This window comes from Elephantulus edwardii, unplaced genomic scaffold (genome assembly GCF_000299155.1).
Source record: "Elephantulus edwardii isolate Elephantulus edwardi_28Jun2011 unplaced genomic scaffold, EleEdw1.0 scaffold00015, whole genome shotgun sequence".
Taxonomy (NCBI): domain Eukaryota; kingdom Metazoa; phylum Chordata; class Mammalia; order Macroscelidea; family Macroscelididae; genus Elephantulus; species Elephantulus edwardii.
Window position 1 is genome coordinate 9,818,368 of NW_006399765.1, and position 15,064 is coordinate 9,833,431.

Here is a 15,064-nt window from a genome sequence, read left to right on the forward strand (position 1 = left end):
GGAGTGAATGAGTGTGTGAGTGAGTGGGTGGGTGGGTGAGTGAGTGAATGTGTGAGTGAAGGGAGTGAATGAGTGTGTGAGTGAGTTGGTGGGTGGGTGAATGAGTGAGTGAAGGGAGTGAGTGAGTTAATGTGTGAGTAAAGGGAGTGAGTGAGTGGGTGAGAGGGTGGGTGGGTGAGTGAGTGAGTGAGTGAATGTGTGAAACGCATCTTGGTCTTTAAATTGGTATCGTTGCTCTGTAGCATTTTGGAGGGGTCCTCGAAAGCAGATTTTCCAAATCTTGGCATTTAAGGCACTTTTAAGGCACAAGTAAAGCTTTCCTTTGCGTCTGTAGTTGTGAGGTGCCGTCTAATCGAGTACAACTCATAGTAACCCTATGAACAACAGATCTGAACTCTGTCCTATCCTGTGCCATGCTCATCATCTGACACCATTCCATCTCATTGAAACTCTTCCTCTCTTTTGCTGATCCTCCCTTCCAAGAAAGCCCCTCCTAACAAAATGTCCAAAGTATGTGAGACCAAAACTTCACCATCTGTGCGTTTAAGGAGCACTTTAGCCATACTTTCTCCAATACATGTCTGTTTTACTTATAATCCCATTTATATTACTTTTTAAAAAAAGATATAAAAAAGCATTATACACTGATCTAGACAAGGAAGAACATAGCAGAATTGAAGGAAGACTCATTCTCAAGCTGCCATATGCACATAACACAACCCTTCTCACCAGAAGCAAAGGGAACTTGAAGCATTTACTGATGAAGATCACAGATTACACGCAGCCTTCAGTTTTAAAGAAATCTCAACATAAGGAAAACAAATACGCTCACAAGTGAATCACTAAGTATCATCACGATGAGGAGAGAAAAGACTGATCTTGTCAAGGATTGCATTTTTCTTGGATACACAATCAACATCCTCAGAAACAGCAGACAAGAAACCAACAGATGTAAAGCATTAAGCAAATCCTCGGCAAAAGACCTCTTGAAAGTGTTCAAAAGCAAACATACCATTTTGAGGACTAAAGTGCCCCTAATCCAAGCCATAATTAAGTCGCTGCCTCATTTGCATGTGGAAGTTAGACAATTAAGAAGAAGACCAAAGAAGAACTGATACCTTTTGCACTGTGGTATTAGTAAAGACTAGTGAATATATGGACTTGCCAGGTGAATAAACAAATTTACCTTGGGAGAAGTGTAACAAGAATGATCCTTTGAAACAAGGATGGTGAAGCCTGTCTCAAATACACCTTGGGTATGTTAGGGGGTGAGGGGACAAGTTCCTGGAGAAGAACATCATGTTTGGTACATTAATCAGTCAAAAAGACAACCTTTAATGAAATGGATTGACATAGTGGCTGTGAGAATGGGTTCAAATATAGCAACAATGTAAGGGTGGTACAGAATGGGCACTATTTCACCCTGTTATATATAGGGTAGCTGTGACTATGATGGCATCTTACAACATCATGCTGGGCTGATGCATATAAATAAATACATTTGTAGTGAAAGAATACACATACATGAATCAAAATGACAGATACCAAATTCAGGACAATTTCTGGAAAAGGAAGGAAGAAGATAGGATTCAGAAGGTGTATAAAAGAGGCCTTCAAGTACATTTGTCCTGAAAAGAATCATCTGAAGTTTGGACTGATTCAGTCACTGGGGCAATGGGGGTAGGTGTGTCAGAGACAATAAGGTTTGCACAGGAATAGACCAAGGTTTAGGGCTCTTGTATACAGGGTTGCAATGAGTTGCAAGAGACTCAACAGCACATAACAACAACAACAACAAAAAAGTTTGGTCGGTCACTCAGAGCTAACTCACAGCTGATGCTCCAGAGGCTTTTAGGGGCAGTAAATCATTCAGGAGGCAGACCATTAAGATTTGACAAATTTGGTGTTAATCTATTTGTACTTTTCTAAATAAATAGTTCAAAATAGTTTCTGATTCAAATATTATACACTCATTTTAGGAAATGTCAAGTTTAAGAAAGTATAAAGATCCTCATTACCAATAATACTATCACCTAGATTTCCTTCTATCATTTTAAATATGAATTTTATATGAATGTCTTATTTTTTAAAAACATGAAATAAAAGGCTGATTCCTCTTACCTTCATCGTTTCAATTTGAGTTTGACTCAATCTTTGGATATAATAAAGCAGCTTCTGTCTTTCCCCAAAGGAACTGAAATTAGAACATTACAAGTAAATTAAGCAATAATTACTTTATAATAGTTCCTGGAGTATATAACAATATATAGCCAATTCTACATTATCTGCACTGATGGTGCAGTCAGTGGGAAGGAGTAATTACTAATTTGAATATACACATTTCCCCCCCCACCTTCCTATCAGATGGGTAGTGTGCCTATGTCGTAACAAGGTTTACAGGGTGGCACATGTCATACAGAAGTATGAACACCCAATCCTCATTCTTATGAACCGGAAAAGGATCTGAATATACACATCCTTGAAACACTCTTCTTTAGCAATGATTCTATGAAACCCAGAGTCAACGAAGGCATTCCCCAAGGGTTGTCTTGGATGGTTTTCTCCTGTCTGTAGGTGAAACCTAGTTCTATGTTCTTTAACATAGACCTTCTTACCAAGCTCTAGTTTCACACTTCCAATTACATCCCTGCTGAATGTTCCATTTATACCTCAAACTTAAACATATCAAAATTAGCATCTGCTCCCCTGACTTGAAGATATAGGTCACAGGTTGGTGACCACTCAACATTATTATTACTTACATATCTTGAAAAGTGAATCTGGGAACAGCAGGAGACTTGGAAGTGTCAAACAAGGAAGAAAAGGAAAATAGCAAAGAAAGAAAGTTGATTATGCTGGTACCATTGTGAAACTTCTGGGACTCACTCAGATTTATTTAGTAAGACTTTCACAGTGATAGAAATGTTCTATACTTGCACAGTCCAACACTCATGCCACAAGTAGCTACTAAATACTTCAAATATTGCTAATCTAACTAAGAAACCCAGTTTTTAATTGAACTACATTTTTATTAATTTAAATATAGGTTGTTGTTGATTGCCATCAAGTCGAGCACAACTCATAGAATTGTCCTATAGGACAATGCAGCTCTAATAAGCGTGGTTAAATCCAGCCAAGAGTTACAACGTGGGCAAAAGAACTGCACCATGTCATGTTCCTCCCCGAAATTTAATCTTTTTATTCACTATGTGTTCCAAATTTTGGGAAGAAAACCTAGTGCACAGTGGGCTCTCCATGAGCATGTGTTGAATAAACTGAACAGTATGTGGTCCACAGAGAATTAAGTATATGGTTCTCTTTACACGAAAGACTTGACTGAAAATCCTGTTTATTTCAAACAATAGTTAACTATATACACACAAGAAAGAAAGAAAGTTTCTTTTTTTAAAAAAAGAAATAGTAAAAGGGAAAGTACAAAGTGAGCGGAAGTGGCTAGAGAGTAAAAGTATGAGAGAGTGAGGACAACATGTGGTTACAAAACAGCCAAGATGAAGGACTTGCAGACTCTGACCCAAGGGTCATTACTCAAAGTCAATTCATGTCCTAAGGTAATCTATTTTAATAATCTACTTTCATTATCAATTACCAAGCAACAAAGCATGAAGTAATTCAGTATAATCCTTTGTTTTGATTCCTTGGTAACTCTGAACACAAACAATATTCTGCCAAGTGAAACTTTATATAAGGCAAGACCCATCATGTATCATTATTGGTACAGGAGGGCCAATCTCCTCCTGTACCGGTCAGATCTGATTTGATGGTACACACACACACACACACGACTATTACTATAAAAGTAGAAAGATAACTAGTAAAACATATATGAAGATCCAAGGGGGGGCCGAGGCAGAGGGGTGAGGATGGGTAGCGGGGTAATCACTGGGTCACACAATTTCATGGGTAAACGAAAGGGCACGTAAAGGAAATGGGAAAGATCTGGTATTGAAAACAATGTATGCAAACTCTGCAAGCAAACCAATATAAAATGAAAATTTTATTTTTTAAAAAACAGCCCACAACATAAAGGAGCCTGGGAGACATTATACTGAGTAAAATATCTCAGTCACAAAAGGAGAAATACTGCATAACACTGCTGTTATAAAATAGGACAGACATGAGGCGTTGGGAAGAGAATGGGAAAAGAATGGACAGATAATGAATAGGTCAGATGAGGGAAAGAACTGTCTGAAAGGAATATATGGTTAGGTATCCTATGTATGGACAACAATCTGGAACAAGTGGTGCATTACAGGTAGGAGATAAGGGAAGGTGGAAGGAAACGTGTAACAATGAGAAAAAATTAAACCATTTTCAATGTTTTTGTTAAAAAAATATTTAGACAGGGAGCTTTGGTGGCCTAGTGGCAAGAAGCTGCACTACAATCCCAGAGGTATGCGGTTCAAATCCACCAGATGCTTTGCTGGAAAAGGAGGAGCAATCTCCTCCTGTACCAGTCAGATCTGATTTGACAGTACCCACACACAATAAAATACAATACAAAAGAAAAATTAGAAAAGGAATAAACATAAATTCCTTTGGGGGGAAAAGTGTGACTGGTTACAATGAGAATTTTATCATTCTTACCTTACTCCAAGGTTTTCAAGAAGAGATTCATCGAGAAAAGACAATAGTGAACCAGTGATTTTATTTTCTGTGAAAGAAACAAAGAGGGGAAAGGTGAATAAATTATTTACAGCAATTTCCCAGTTCCAAAGTCAGGGTCCTAGCTCTCAGGAAGGCCTTCTGTGCTATTGGCTCTGGTTCTTATTCCTTGAGATTCCATTCCTGGGTGATTTTCACACAAACTGGTATGTCTCTTTCTCAGTCTCTGCTCTGATTCCTTACTTAATCTTTTTTAATCTCAAAAGAAAATGATTCAAAATATACCCTATACCAATCCTTTTTCACTAACATAATAAAGGTAACTCATTTTCAAATAGGATTATAAGCACAGGCAGAGAACTAGGATTTACAACATGTTTATGGAGACATAGTTGAATCCGTGAAATAATCTGTTGTCTTCTGCTCAATATGTCATTAATATTTTTATTGTCAATTATTACATTTTACAATGGCTATCTGTTTATTCCACAATGTAGATGCACTATTACATACTGAACCAATTTAGAGAGAAGGAGAATAAGGCCCAGAAAAAAACTGATTCAGTATGTAATATGTCTCCATAAATGTGTTGCAGTTCCCAGTCTCTGCCTGTGCTTATACTACTGTCTGAGAATGAGTTACCTTTGTTATGTTAGTGAAAAAGGATTGGTATTTGCAGTATGCCCACTGTGTTTAAACCCACTGAAGCAGTCACTGTGTCAGTCTAGCTCATTTCACTGAAAGGTTTCCTTTCCTCTGGACTCTCCACTTTCCTAAGCATGTCCTTTTCCGGGTACTGGCCTTTCTGACAACAGGCCCAAAGACAAACTCATCAACTCTGCCTCAAAGGAACACTCAAGCAGTAGCTCTTCAAACACAGATTTGGTTGTTCTTGGAACATTCTTGACATGTTTTTATTTATTCACAGTACAGTCAATATTCTTCAACAACACTTCAACAACCAATATTATTCAAAGGCATCACCTGGTCTTTATTTACTCTCCAACTTCAGTATATATATATGAAGCAACTGAAACTACGACAACTTGAGTTAGGCAAATTTCAGTCTTTACATTGATACCCTTGTTTTTTTAGCACTTTCAAGAGGTCCTTGGCAGCAGATTTGTCCAATGTAAAAACATCATCAACTTGTGGTTGCTGTGAGGCTGAACCTGTGACATTGATGTGTCAAATTGCATTAATAGTTGGCTACCTAATGTGGACAGAGAGTGGGGTGGAGTTTCCCGATTAAAACAAGCTTGGAAGGAGGAGTGGCATCCACTTCCATAATAGCTTGCCTCCGGAAACCCTATGAACCTGGAGAGAGGATGAAAAGGCACCCAAGGGTCAAGGACTCTCTTAACAAAACAACAATAACTTGCGATACAGAGAAGATTAGCATGGCCCCTGCGCAAGGATGACATGCAAATTCGTGAAGCGTTCCATATTTTCGACCCTGAAATTAACCAGTCTGTAACGAAGGCTAACTCCTTTCACTTATAGATTTCGTCTTTGGATACAAAGCTAAGTGGAAAGTCCTTACGGAGGGACTGTTTAAAAAGAGGCAGGGAGAATAAAAGGGAAGAAAAAAAAACCACAACAATAACAACAACAATGTTGAGGGGTAAACTATACTGAAGGCAGTATATATATATATATAAAATTGTGTTTATATTATTATATATTATTAGGGAGCTCTGATAGTTACTATAGTTTTTAGTTTTAAAAGTGAAGAGTCAATGGTGCAACCACTGTGGAAGGCAGTATGGTGCTTTCTCAAAAAGTTGCAAATAGAGATTCCATTTGACCCAGCAATTCCACTACTGGGAATATACCCCAATGAGACCATAACTGACATCCAAGCAGATATATGCACACCCATGTTTATTGAGGCTTTGTTCACAATAGCACGGAGTTGGAAACAACCTAGGTGCCCATCAACAAATGAATGGACAGAGAAGCTGTGGTATATTCACATAATGGAATACTGTGCTGCATTGAAAAACAAGGAACTCATGCAATATTATTCAAAATGGGTCACTCTGGAGGACATTATGCTGAGTGAAGTATCTCAATCACAAAAGGATAAATACTGCATGGTGCCACTGCTGTAAAACAGGACTGACCTTGGGGTTGGGGAGAGACTGAGAAAGATGGGTTCAATAATGTATACTGCATTGAAACAGATGAGGGAGAAAACTGTTTAAAAGGGATATGTGATTAGGTATATTTGTCATGACAGGAGTCTACAGTGAAGGCTACATGGTGGAATGGACCTGGGGGAGGGTTTGTAAAACAATTAAAGAATTATTCTTTTACTTTTCCAAGAGGATAGTGTACAAGGGGGGAGGGTTGGGAGGGAAGAAAAGTGCAACAATGAATGAATGGAAATCCAAAGTCTCTGTAAATTTTTACTGAAATTAATAATAAATTTAAAAAATAAATAAATAAAATTTTTTAAAAAAGAAGAGTCAAAAGTTATCAAACACCAAAAAAAGGCACTATTAAACTGTTCATTAACATGGTTATATTCAACACTATCTTAAACTCTACTGGACATTTCTGTTATCATTAATCTTTTACATTTTTTCCAAATCTAAAGTGAAAATTGTTTGTTTATTGTTGAGAGTGAACATCTTTACCTGTGTTTACTGGCTAGCTATCAAAGTCTGTTGTGTTCTTCCCATTTTTCTAATCTCTCTCACACACACACACACACACACACACACTCTCTCTTATCGGACTTCCTAACTTTGGTTACATTCTGTCATGTTTTTACTAAAACAACTTTTCAGGTAGAGCTGGAATGAGTTCTGAAGTCCATGGACCTAGGCTGACAATCTAGCTTTTTCATAGCTATATGACTTTTGCCAAATTATTTAATATCATTGGACCTCAAATAACTTACCTGTTTTTTAAAACAATGTAGGTTGAAAGCATTTAATTTTCAGAGATTCTGTCACAAGAGGACATGAATCCAGCAAGTCTGCACTGTCTTCAAATGCACTAGACTGCAGGTTCAAGAGAACACAGCAATCTGGAGGCTGTGGAATTAATCTACAGAACATTCAAAGAGAGATGCAGCAACTTTGGTCACAAAGTGAAGACAGAAAAGTAAATTGCTACTCAAAGAAAAATTCTATCCCTATCTTTCAGGAAAAGAAAACAAAAACAAGTAAAAGGAAAAAAAGGGAACAAGAAATCTATTCAAGCTAATTTAAGGGACTCCTCCCTGGGTCTCAATTTGAGCAAATCTGGCTCCATTCAACCATTACAAAACTTAATTTGCAAATCACAACCACCGATAGAACCACATCCTGTGGAACATCTGGGAGTATAAGGAGTCAGGGGCTAAGTTTCACATCCCAGCTCAGAAAGTTGATAGATTTCCTATAGAAGGATGCTCAACATGAGCCAGTAAAGTTGCTTCAAACTCACAACCCACTCAAAGTCTACACTGTCGCAGGCATCTGTGGTCAAGCTGTGGGGTGCTGGGGTTCAGGGTTCAGAACGAGCAAGGGAAGTGCATCTGCAGATCTTTGCACTGCTAAACTCAGTGACCCAGTCAAACATTTCCTGAGCCCTACGAAGATGCTCATCAGAAACTGGGAATCCAGAAATTAACAAATGCCCTCCCTCTCTGTCGGGAGAATCCAGGGTGAAATAAAGAGATACTGAAAAGCCTCGGAACATACTTTAACGGGCAAAATGGGCAAGGAGTTGCAGAAACACCAGAAACACAGCCTGAGAGGCGGCCTTCCAGGCCAAGTGTCTCCCTGGAAAAAACTCCAAATGTCATCTTCCAGGAGCTGGCGCCTCAAGTTCCAGAAGAAACCCACATCAGCAACTCCCATCGCCTCGGCCAAGTTAGCAAAGCCTCATGTCGTCCCACGTCTCCCGGGCAAGATTCCATTCCAGAGCTCGGGTCCCTTTCCCCAGAAAGTTTTCGGTCTCAGTTCGCCACCCCGGCCTCCATCCCTGCGAGCGCCCTCCGCCTGTCTCAGTCTCAGCCAGCATCGAGACTCCCCTCTCCGTTTTACGTCCTCCTCTCTGAGTCTCCTCAGCCCCAGCTGGTCCTCTGCCCGTCTCGGTCCCCCGAGCACCCACCCCTACCTCGGAAACGTGTCTGCAGCTGGGGATCACTGAAGCCATTGCGCTTTAGGAAGGCGCACACCTGCTCCGGGTCCCAGGTCTGGTGGTCAGGGTGGAGTTCGGGGCCCGGGGACCTCTCCGCCTCTGCGGTAGGGGTGCTCGGCGGCGTCCTCGGGCTGCCATTGTAACGGGGCCGCTTGTACGGATGCTCCGGGTCCGCGCTCTGCATTCCCGCAGACAGCACGCAGCACAGCCGAGTCAAGAACCGCGGCGTCCGGCTGCGCGCAGACGCAGTGGCCGCCGAATCCCAGAGACTAGTCCGTACCTGCGGCAAGCGCAGGCGCAGTGGCAATTTAGCCCTGGGCTTAATGAAGTCCATTAGCGCCTGACAAATGCCCATCTGCGCAGGCGCAATATCAACACACATTCGTCCCTTCGGCCAAGTGCAAATTAAGGGGCGGAGTTAGAGGTGGTTCTAAGGGAGGGCCTTCCGTAAGGTGTTAAAAAACTGGTGGTGGAGACGCCAGCTCTCAGCTGGTTCTGCTACTGGTTTATTTTGCTGTTGCCCATCTGTCTCCAGTAGAGCTGCTGGTGGATTCGAACCTGCAGAGAAGCACCGCCTTTAGAGTAGCAGCGCAGCTCTCTTTGGTGACACCTAGCTGCACTCTAGAATGGTGGCTCTTCTGGTGAAATAAAGTTAATGTCTTTTAGCTGTATTTAAGACGCCCTTATATATTGGAACTACTGGCTTCTGTTCACTATGTTTTCATAATACATTTAAAAGGCCTTCAACCTGCCATACTAGCACCTATCCAACGAAGATGGAAAAAATGGACGAGGCACTGAAGTGATCTGAAAATGTAAAACCGGATGTGTGAGTACCTTTCACTTTCAGTGGTTCTAGAATGAACTGCCGGGTGCCTGCTACCCTTGAACTCTGTGTTATTGTTGCTGTTGGGTACCGATGAGTTAGTTCTGGCCCTTAATGACTCCATATAAACAGTGCCCAGTCCTTATTGGCTCCATATAGAACAGTGCCCAGTTCAGCGCCATCCTCACAAGCATTGCTATGTTTGAAACCAGTAGTGGTGCCATTCTGTCAATCTAATTGAACGCCTTCCTTTTTTCCCACTGATCTCTCTACCAAATACAGTGTCTCTCAAGCGACTGGCCTTTCTTGGTAACAGATCTAAAGTGTGTGATACAAGTCTCAACATCTTTGCTTCTAAGGAGCATTCTGGCTACCCTTCAAGACAGATTTGTTTCTTCACTTAGTAATCTGTGATACCAGTATTTTTGGCCAATACCACAATTCAAGATATGTCCTTTGTTTACTAATTGCAGCTTTTGTATGCATATGGGACACCTGAACATACCATGAATTGAGTCAGGGGAGGAAGAAGAATGTCACAATTTCCCCAGGTCTTACTTACTCCAGGCCTGACTATTCTTTGAAAAAACTTGCTAATTTACACTCCTGATAAGGCCCTAGGCCTGATCACACATTGAAAGAACCCATCTTTGTAAGGTTCTGGGCCTGATCACACATTGAAAGAACCTCTGTCCCCAAATTCCTGAACAAATTAACACGTATCTAAATCTCCCTAAAAGTCCCCATAAAAAAAAAAATGTCTTTGTCTGCCTTTGCCTTCTCACCACTCTGATCCTTTCTTAGACCAATCAATAAAGGCCTGTTTGTTTCTTAGGACCAGCTTCTTTCTCTCTTTTTTCTGTCTAACAAGGGGCATCTTAGTCTTCAAAGTGACATCTTGGCTTTTTAACAGTTTAATGAAGTCATTTGCAACAGATTTGCCTTTGATTTTTGTTATTATTAATCCATCCTTTGACTTATTGACTGCTGCTTCCACGGGTCTTGATTGTGAATCCAAGAAAAAATGAAATCCCTAACAACATCAATCTTTTCTCCAGTTACCATGATGCCACTTATCGGTCCAGCACTCTTCTTCATATACTCCAGCTTCTCAGAGTATTTGCTCAGTATAGAATAAATAAATAAATAAATAGAATAAGTAGGGTTAAAGCACACAACTCTGTCCTTTCCTGATTTTAAACACTGCTAGGTTTCCATAAAGGAGCAGGCTTCAAAGTTCTACTTGACAAAGTACTCTGAGCTCCTCTATCCAACCATTTTATCTTAGGCCTGAAGGCACGCAGATGTCCAGAGGCCAGGAAGCCCACAGCTATGTGACAAGTTGGTCTACTCTTCCTGCCACCTCTACTGCTGCTGGCTCTCCACCACTGCTTTGAGTCATCTCTTGATCTTACAGTTCTCCCTCTATTCAATGTTTAAATTATCCCACCCACAAACTCTAAGAAATTAATGCTAAAATAACAATGAGAAAAATGGTTCTTTAAATCATATGGTCTTCTTTTATGTTATTTTTTTTTTGTTGTTTTTATTATTTTGTGTGCGTGTACTGTCAAATCAGATCTGACTGGTACAGGAGGATATTGCGCCTCCTTCTCCGGCAGAGCATCTGGTGGATTTGAACCGTGTTCCTCTGGGATTGCAGTGCAGCTTCTTGCCACTAGGCCACCAGAGCTCCCCCTTTCTTTTATGTTATTGATACTATCTAAATATCATCCATTTTTAAGCTAGTATTCTAAAAAATTTCTTTGGAGATTAAAGGAACATTTAACAACAGAAAGACTAAAATCTGCTTAATTAATACTGTTCTAGATGGTGAGAGGGATATATCTGATTATGTTTTAGATGCTTATCTATTGTTGGTTTTGTGTACCGTTGAGTCAGAATTAACCCATAGCTGACCCTCCAGTGGATTTTCAGAGGCACTTAATCACACGGGAGGAGAATGCTCATCTTTCTCCCATGGAGCAATTCATGAATTTGAACAGTTTATCTTTGGGTGGCCTGCACATCACCTAACTACTAAGTCACCAGAGCACCCTGTAATTATATATAAGCTATATATTCTTTATATTTTAGAATGTCATTGTTCTTAGGTGCCATCAAGTCACCTGTGGCTCCTAGCGACCCTATGTACAACAGCTCTGAAGCCTGCCCTGTCCTGAGCCAGTCTCACGGACTCTGATACACCTACTCCCACTGTCGTACTTAGTTTATCAATCCATCTCATCCGAGATCTTCCTCTCCTGTGCTGTCCCTCCAGCCTTCTGAGCATGATGTCCTTCTCCAGGGACCAATCCCTCCTGGTCACATGCCCAAAGTATGTGAGGCAAAGCTTCAAAATCCTAGTTTCCAAGGAGAAACTTGGGTTCATCCTCTCCAACACAGACTTATTTGTCTTCTTGGCAGTCCATGGTATATTCAAGGCTCTTCTCCAGTACCACAACTCAAAGGCATCAATTCTTCTTCTATCATACTTAGTCATTATCCAGCTCTCTGATGCATAGCAAGTAATAGGGTTGGTTAGTGAAAGAGGAATAAACTCAATGAGATGAAAGTGACAAAGTGACTGCATCAATGGATTCCAATATGTCAGAGATGATGCAGGTGGTACAGGACAGGACAAGGTTCATATCTGGTGTTCATAGGGTCACTATGATGGCACTTAATAACAACATATACACTTGAAAAGACATAGTTTATAAATTTCCTGGAACATGTAAAGATAATGCTTTTTGCAAGATGGGTTCAGTTAGTAACCAACACTTTCTGTTGCTGCTGTACTCACACCACTGGAAATATGGGAGAAGATATTTACAAAACCTGCTTGGTTACATTTCAAACCCCCACTCTGACCCCTTCACAATTGGTTACCATGACAAATAATGTCACAGCTGAGAACTTTACTGCAAACTAGTCATTCTAATGACTGTACACATTATTTATCTAATGATAAATAACTGTATTAATATTTGCAACAGTCACTGTTGACAACGTCAAAAGCATTTTAGAACGTGTAGACATGGCTGGACAAAACTTACCAAAAATAACTTGATATATAAGGGTAACTCAAAAATCATTGCTTTAAAAAATCATAGAGACTTTTAGTAAACAAAAATATAAAGCAGCTTTCCAGCCTGGTTCCGGCACTATGGCCCCCGCAAAGAAGGGTGGTAAGAAGAAGAAAGGCCATTCTGCCATCAACGAGGTGGTGACCAGAGAGTACACCATCAACATTCACAAGCGCATCCATGGAGTGGGATTTAAGAAGCGTGCTCCTCGGGCACTAAAGGAGATCTGAAAATTTGCCATGAAGGAGATGGGCACACCAGATGTTCGCATTGACACCAGGCTTAACAAAGCTGTCTGGGCCAAAGGAATAAGGAATGTCCCATACCGCATCCGTGTACGGTTGTCCAGAAAACGTAATGAGGATGAAGATTCCCCAAACAAGCTGTATACGCTGGTTACCTATGTACCTGTCACCACTTTCAAAAATCTACAGACCGTCAATGTGGATGAAAACGAATAGCTGATCGTCAAATAAAGTTATGAAACTGTCAAAAAATATGTAAAGAAACGAATATTTCTTGATATACTCTAGGTCTATATGGTTCTGAAGGTGGTATTTCCATCTTTTTAACCCTTTCCTAAGGGAGCACTGGTAAGTAGTATGATATTGTGCTGCCAATGGTGAGGTATGTGGTTCGAATCCACCACGTGCTCCATGGGAGAAAGATGGGCAATCTCCTCCCATGTGACTTACTGCCTCTGAAAACTGGCTGGAGAATCAGCTATGGGGTCAATTTTGACTCAGTGGTATTAAACAACAACAACTACCCTCCCTGAAGAATTCTATACTTTGATTTACAATATGTCAAAATGATAGGTTTTGCAGCCTCCAGGGACTCAAATCATGGTCCTTTTACACGTTCTTTGAGTTTTAGGGTATAGAAAAATGTCTCAAGAGTCAAGGTCAGAGCTGTAGCATGGCTGGGCTAGGATTTTCTAGTGAAGGGCATAGATTTCCCCAGCAACTTGGGCTAAGATTTTGAAGAATGGCACGTGAGTTGTCATGATGGGGTTAAAAAAAATCCTTGGCACAATTTTCCTATCTTTTCCTCACTAATGCAACTTACAATTTTCTTAAAAACACATGCTCCTCATGATTTTATTTTCTATTTTCAAGGAAATCTACCAAGATTAACCTTATAGGATCCCATAAAACAGTTACCTTTTGGTGAGCTCTGGTGGCCTAGTGGCAGGAAACTGCACTGCAATCCCAGAGGTGGTGGTTGTTGTTATGCGCCTTCGAGTTGCTTGCACCTCATAGCGACCCTATGTACAACAGCCCTAAATTCCGCTCTGTCCTGTGCCAATCGCACTGTCTCTGACACTCCCATCCCAATTATCCCAGTCACTTAATCAATCCACCTCATAGAGGGCCTTCCTCTCCTGCGCTGTCCCTCCACCCTCCCAAGCATGATGTCCCTCTCTAAGGACTGGTCTCTCCTCACAACATGTCCAAAGTATGTTAGACGGAGCCTCAGAATCCTTGCCTCCAAGGAGCCACCCGGTTTAACACTTTCCAAGACAAATCTGTTTGTCTTCCTAGCAGTCCATGGTCTTCTCAATACTCTTCTCCAGCACAACAGCTCAAAGGCATCAATTCTCCTTCTATCCTCCTTGGTCATTGTCCAACTCTCTGATGCATAACAAGTGATTGTGAAGACCATGGCCTGTATCAGACACACCTTAGTCTCCAGAGAGACACCACTGCTCTTCAGTACTTTGGAGAGGTCCCAACAGCAGACTTTCCCATGGCAATGCGCCTTTTAATTTCCTGGCTGCTGGTGCCAAGACTGTTGACTGTGGAGCCAAGCAAACTAAAGCTGTGTACAATCTCAATCTCTTCACCACTCCTGATGCTGCCAATTGGTCCAGTGGTGAGAATCTTTGTTTTCTTGACATTGGGCCTCAATCCATATTGTAGGCTGCAGTCCTTGACACTCTGCAGCAGGCGCTTCAGGTGCTCTCCTCTTCAGTTTCAGCAAGCAGGGTTGTGTCATCCACATAACGCAGACTGTTGATATATCGTCCACCAATCTTGACCCCACATTTCTCCTAATAGAGCCCAGCCTCCAGAGGTACGCAGTTCAAATCCACCAGATGCTCTGCTGAAGAAGGAGGAACAATCACCTCCTGTACCAGTCAGATCCAATTTGACAGTATACACATAAAAAAACCCCAAAAAAACAAAACAAAAAAACCCCCAGTTACCTTTTGAGCTGACCTTTCTGTCTTGAATTTATTACAGAGCAGGGTAACACTGCATGGTTCAAAATTGGGAAGGGTGTATGCCAGGGATGTTTCCTGTCTCCATACCTTTTCAAACTGTATGCAGAGCAGATTATCCAGGAGGCTGGGCTCTATGATGAGAATTGTGGCATCAGGATTGGT

General features: G+C 41.0%; 1 protein-coding gene across 1 annotated transcript in view; it reads right to left on the reverse strand.

Moving 5' to 3' along the window:
- The window catches only part of SAMHD1 (SAM domain and HD domain 1), a 37,425-nt gene extending 28,481 nt beyond the window's left edge, over positions 1–8,944 (reverse strand). Inside the window, exons 1-3 of the mRNA XM_006881709.1 lie at positions 8,737–8,944; positions 4,606–4,672; positions 2,122–2,194 (exon numbers count right to left, since the gene is read on the reverse strand). Of these exons, the coding sequence (XP_006881771.1) occupies positions 2,122–2,194; positions 4,606–4,672; positions 8,737–8,944 (348 nt within the window). The remainder of the gene's footprint in view (positions 1–2,121; positions 2,195–4,605; positions 4,673–8,736) is intronic.
- Between the last annotated feature and the right edge of the window lie 6,120 nt (positions 8,945–15,064).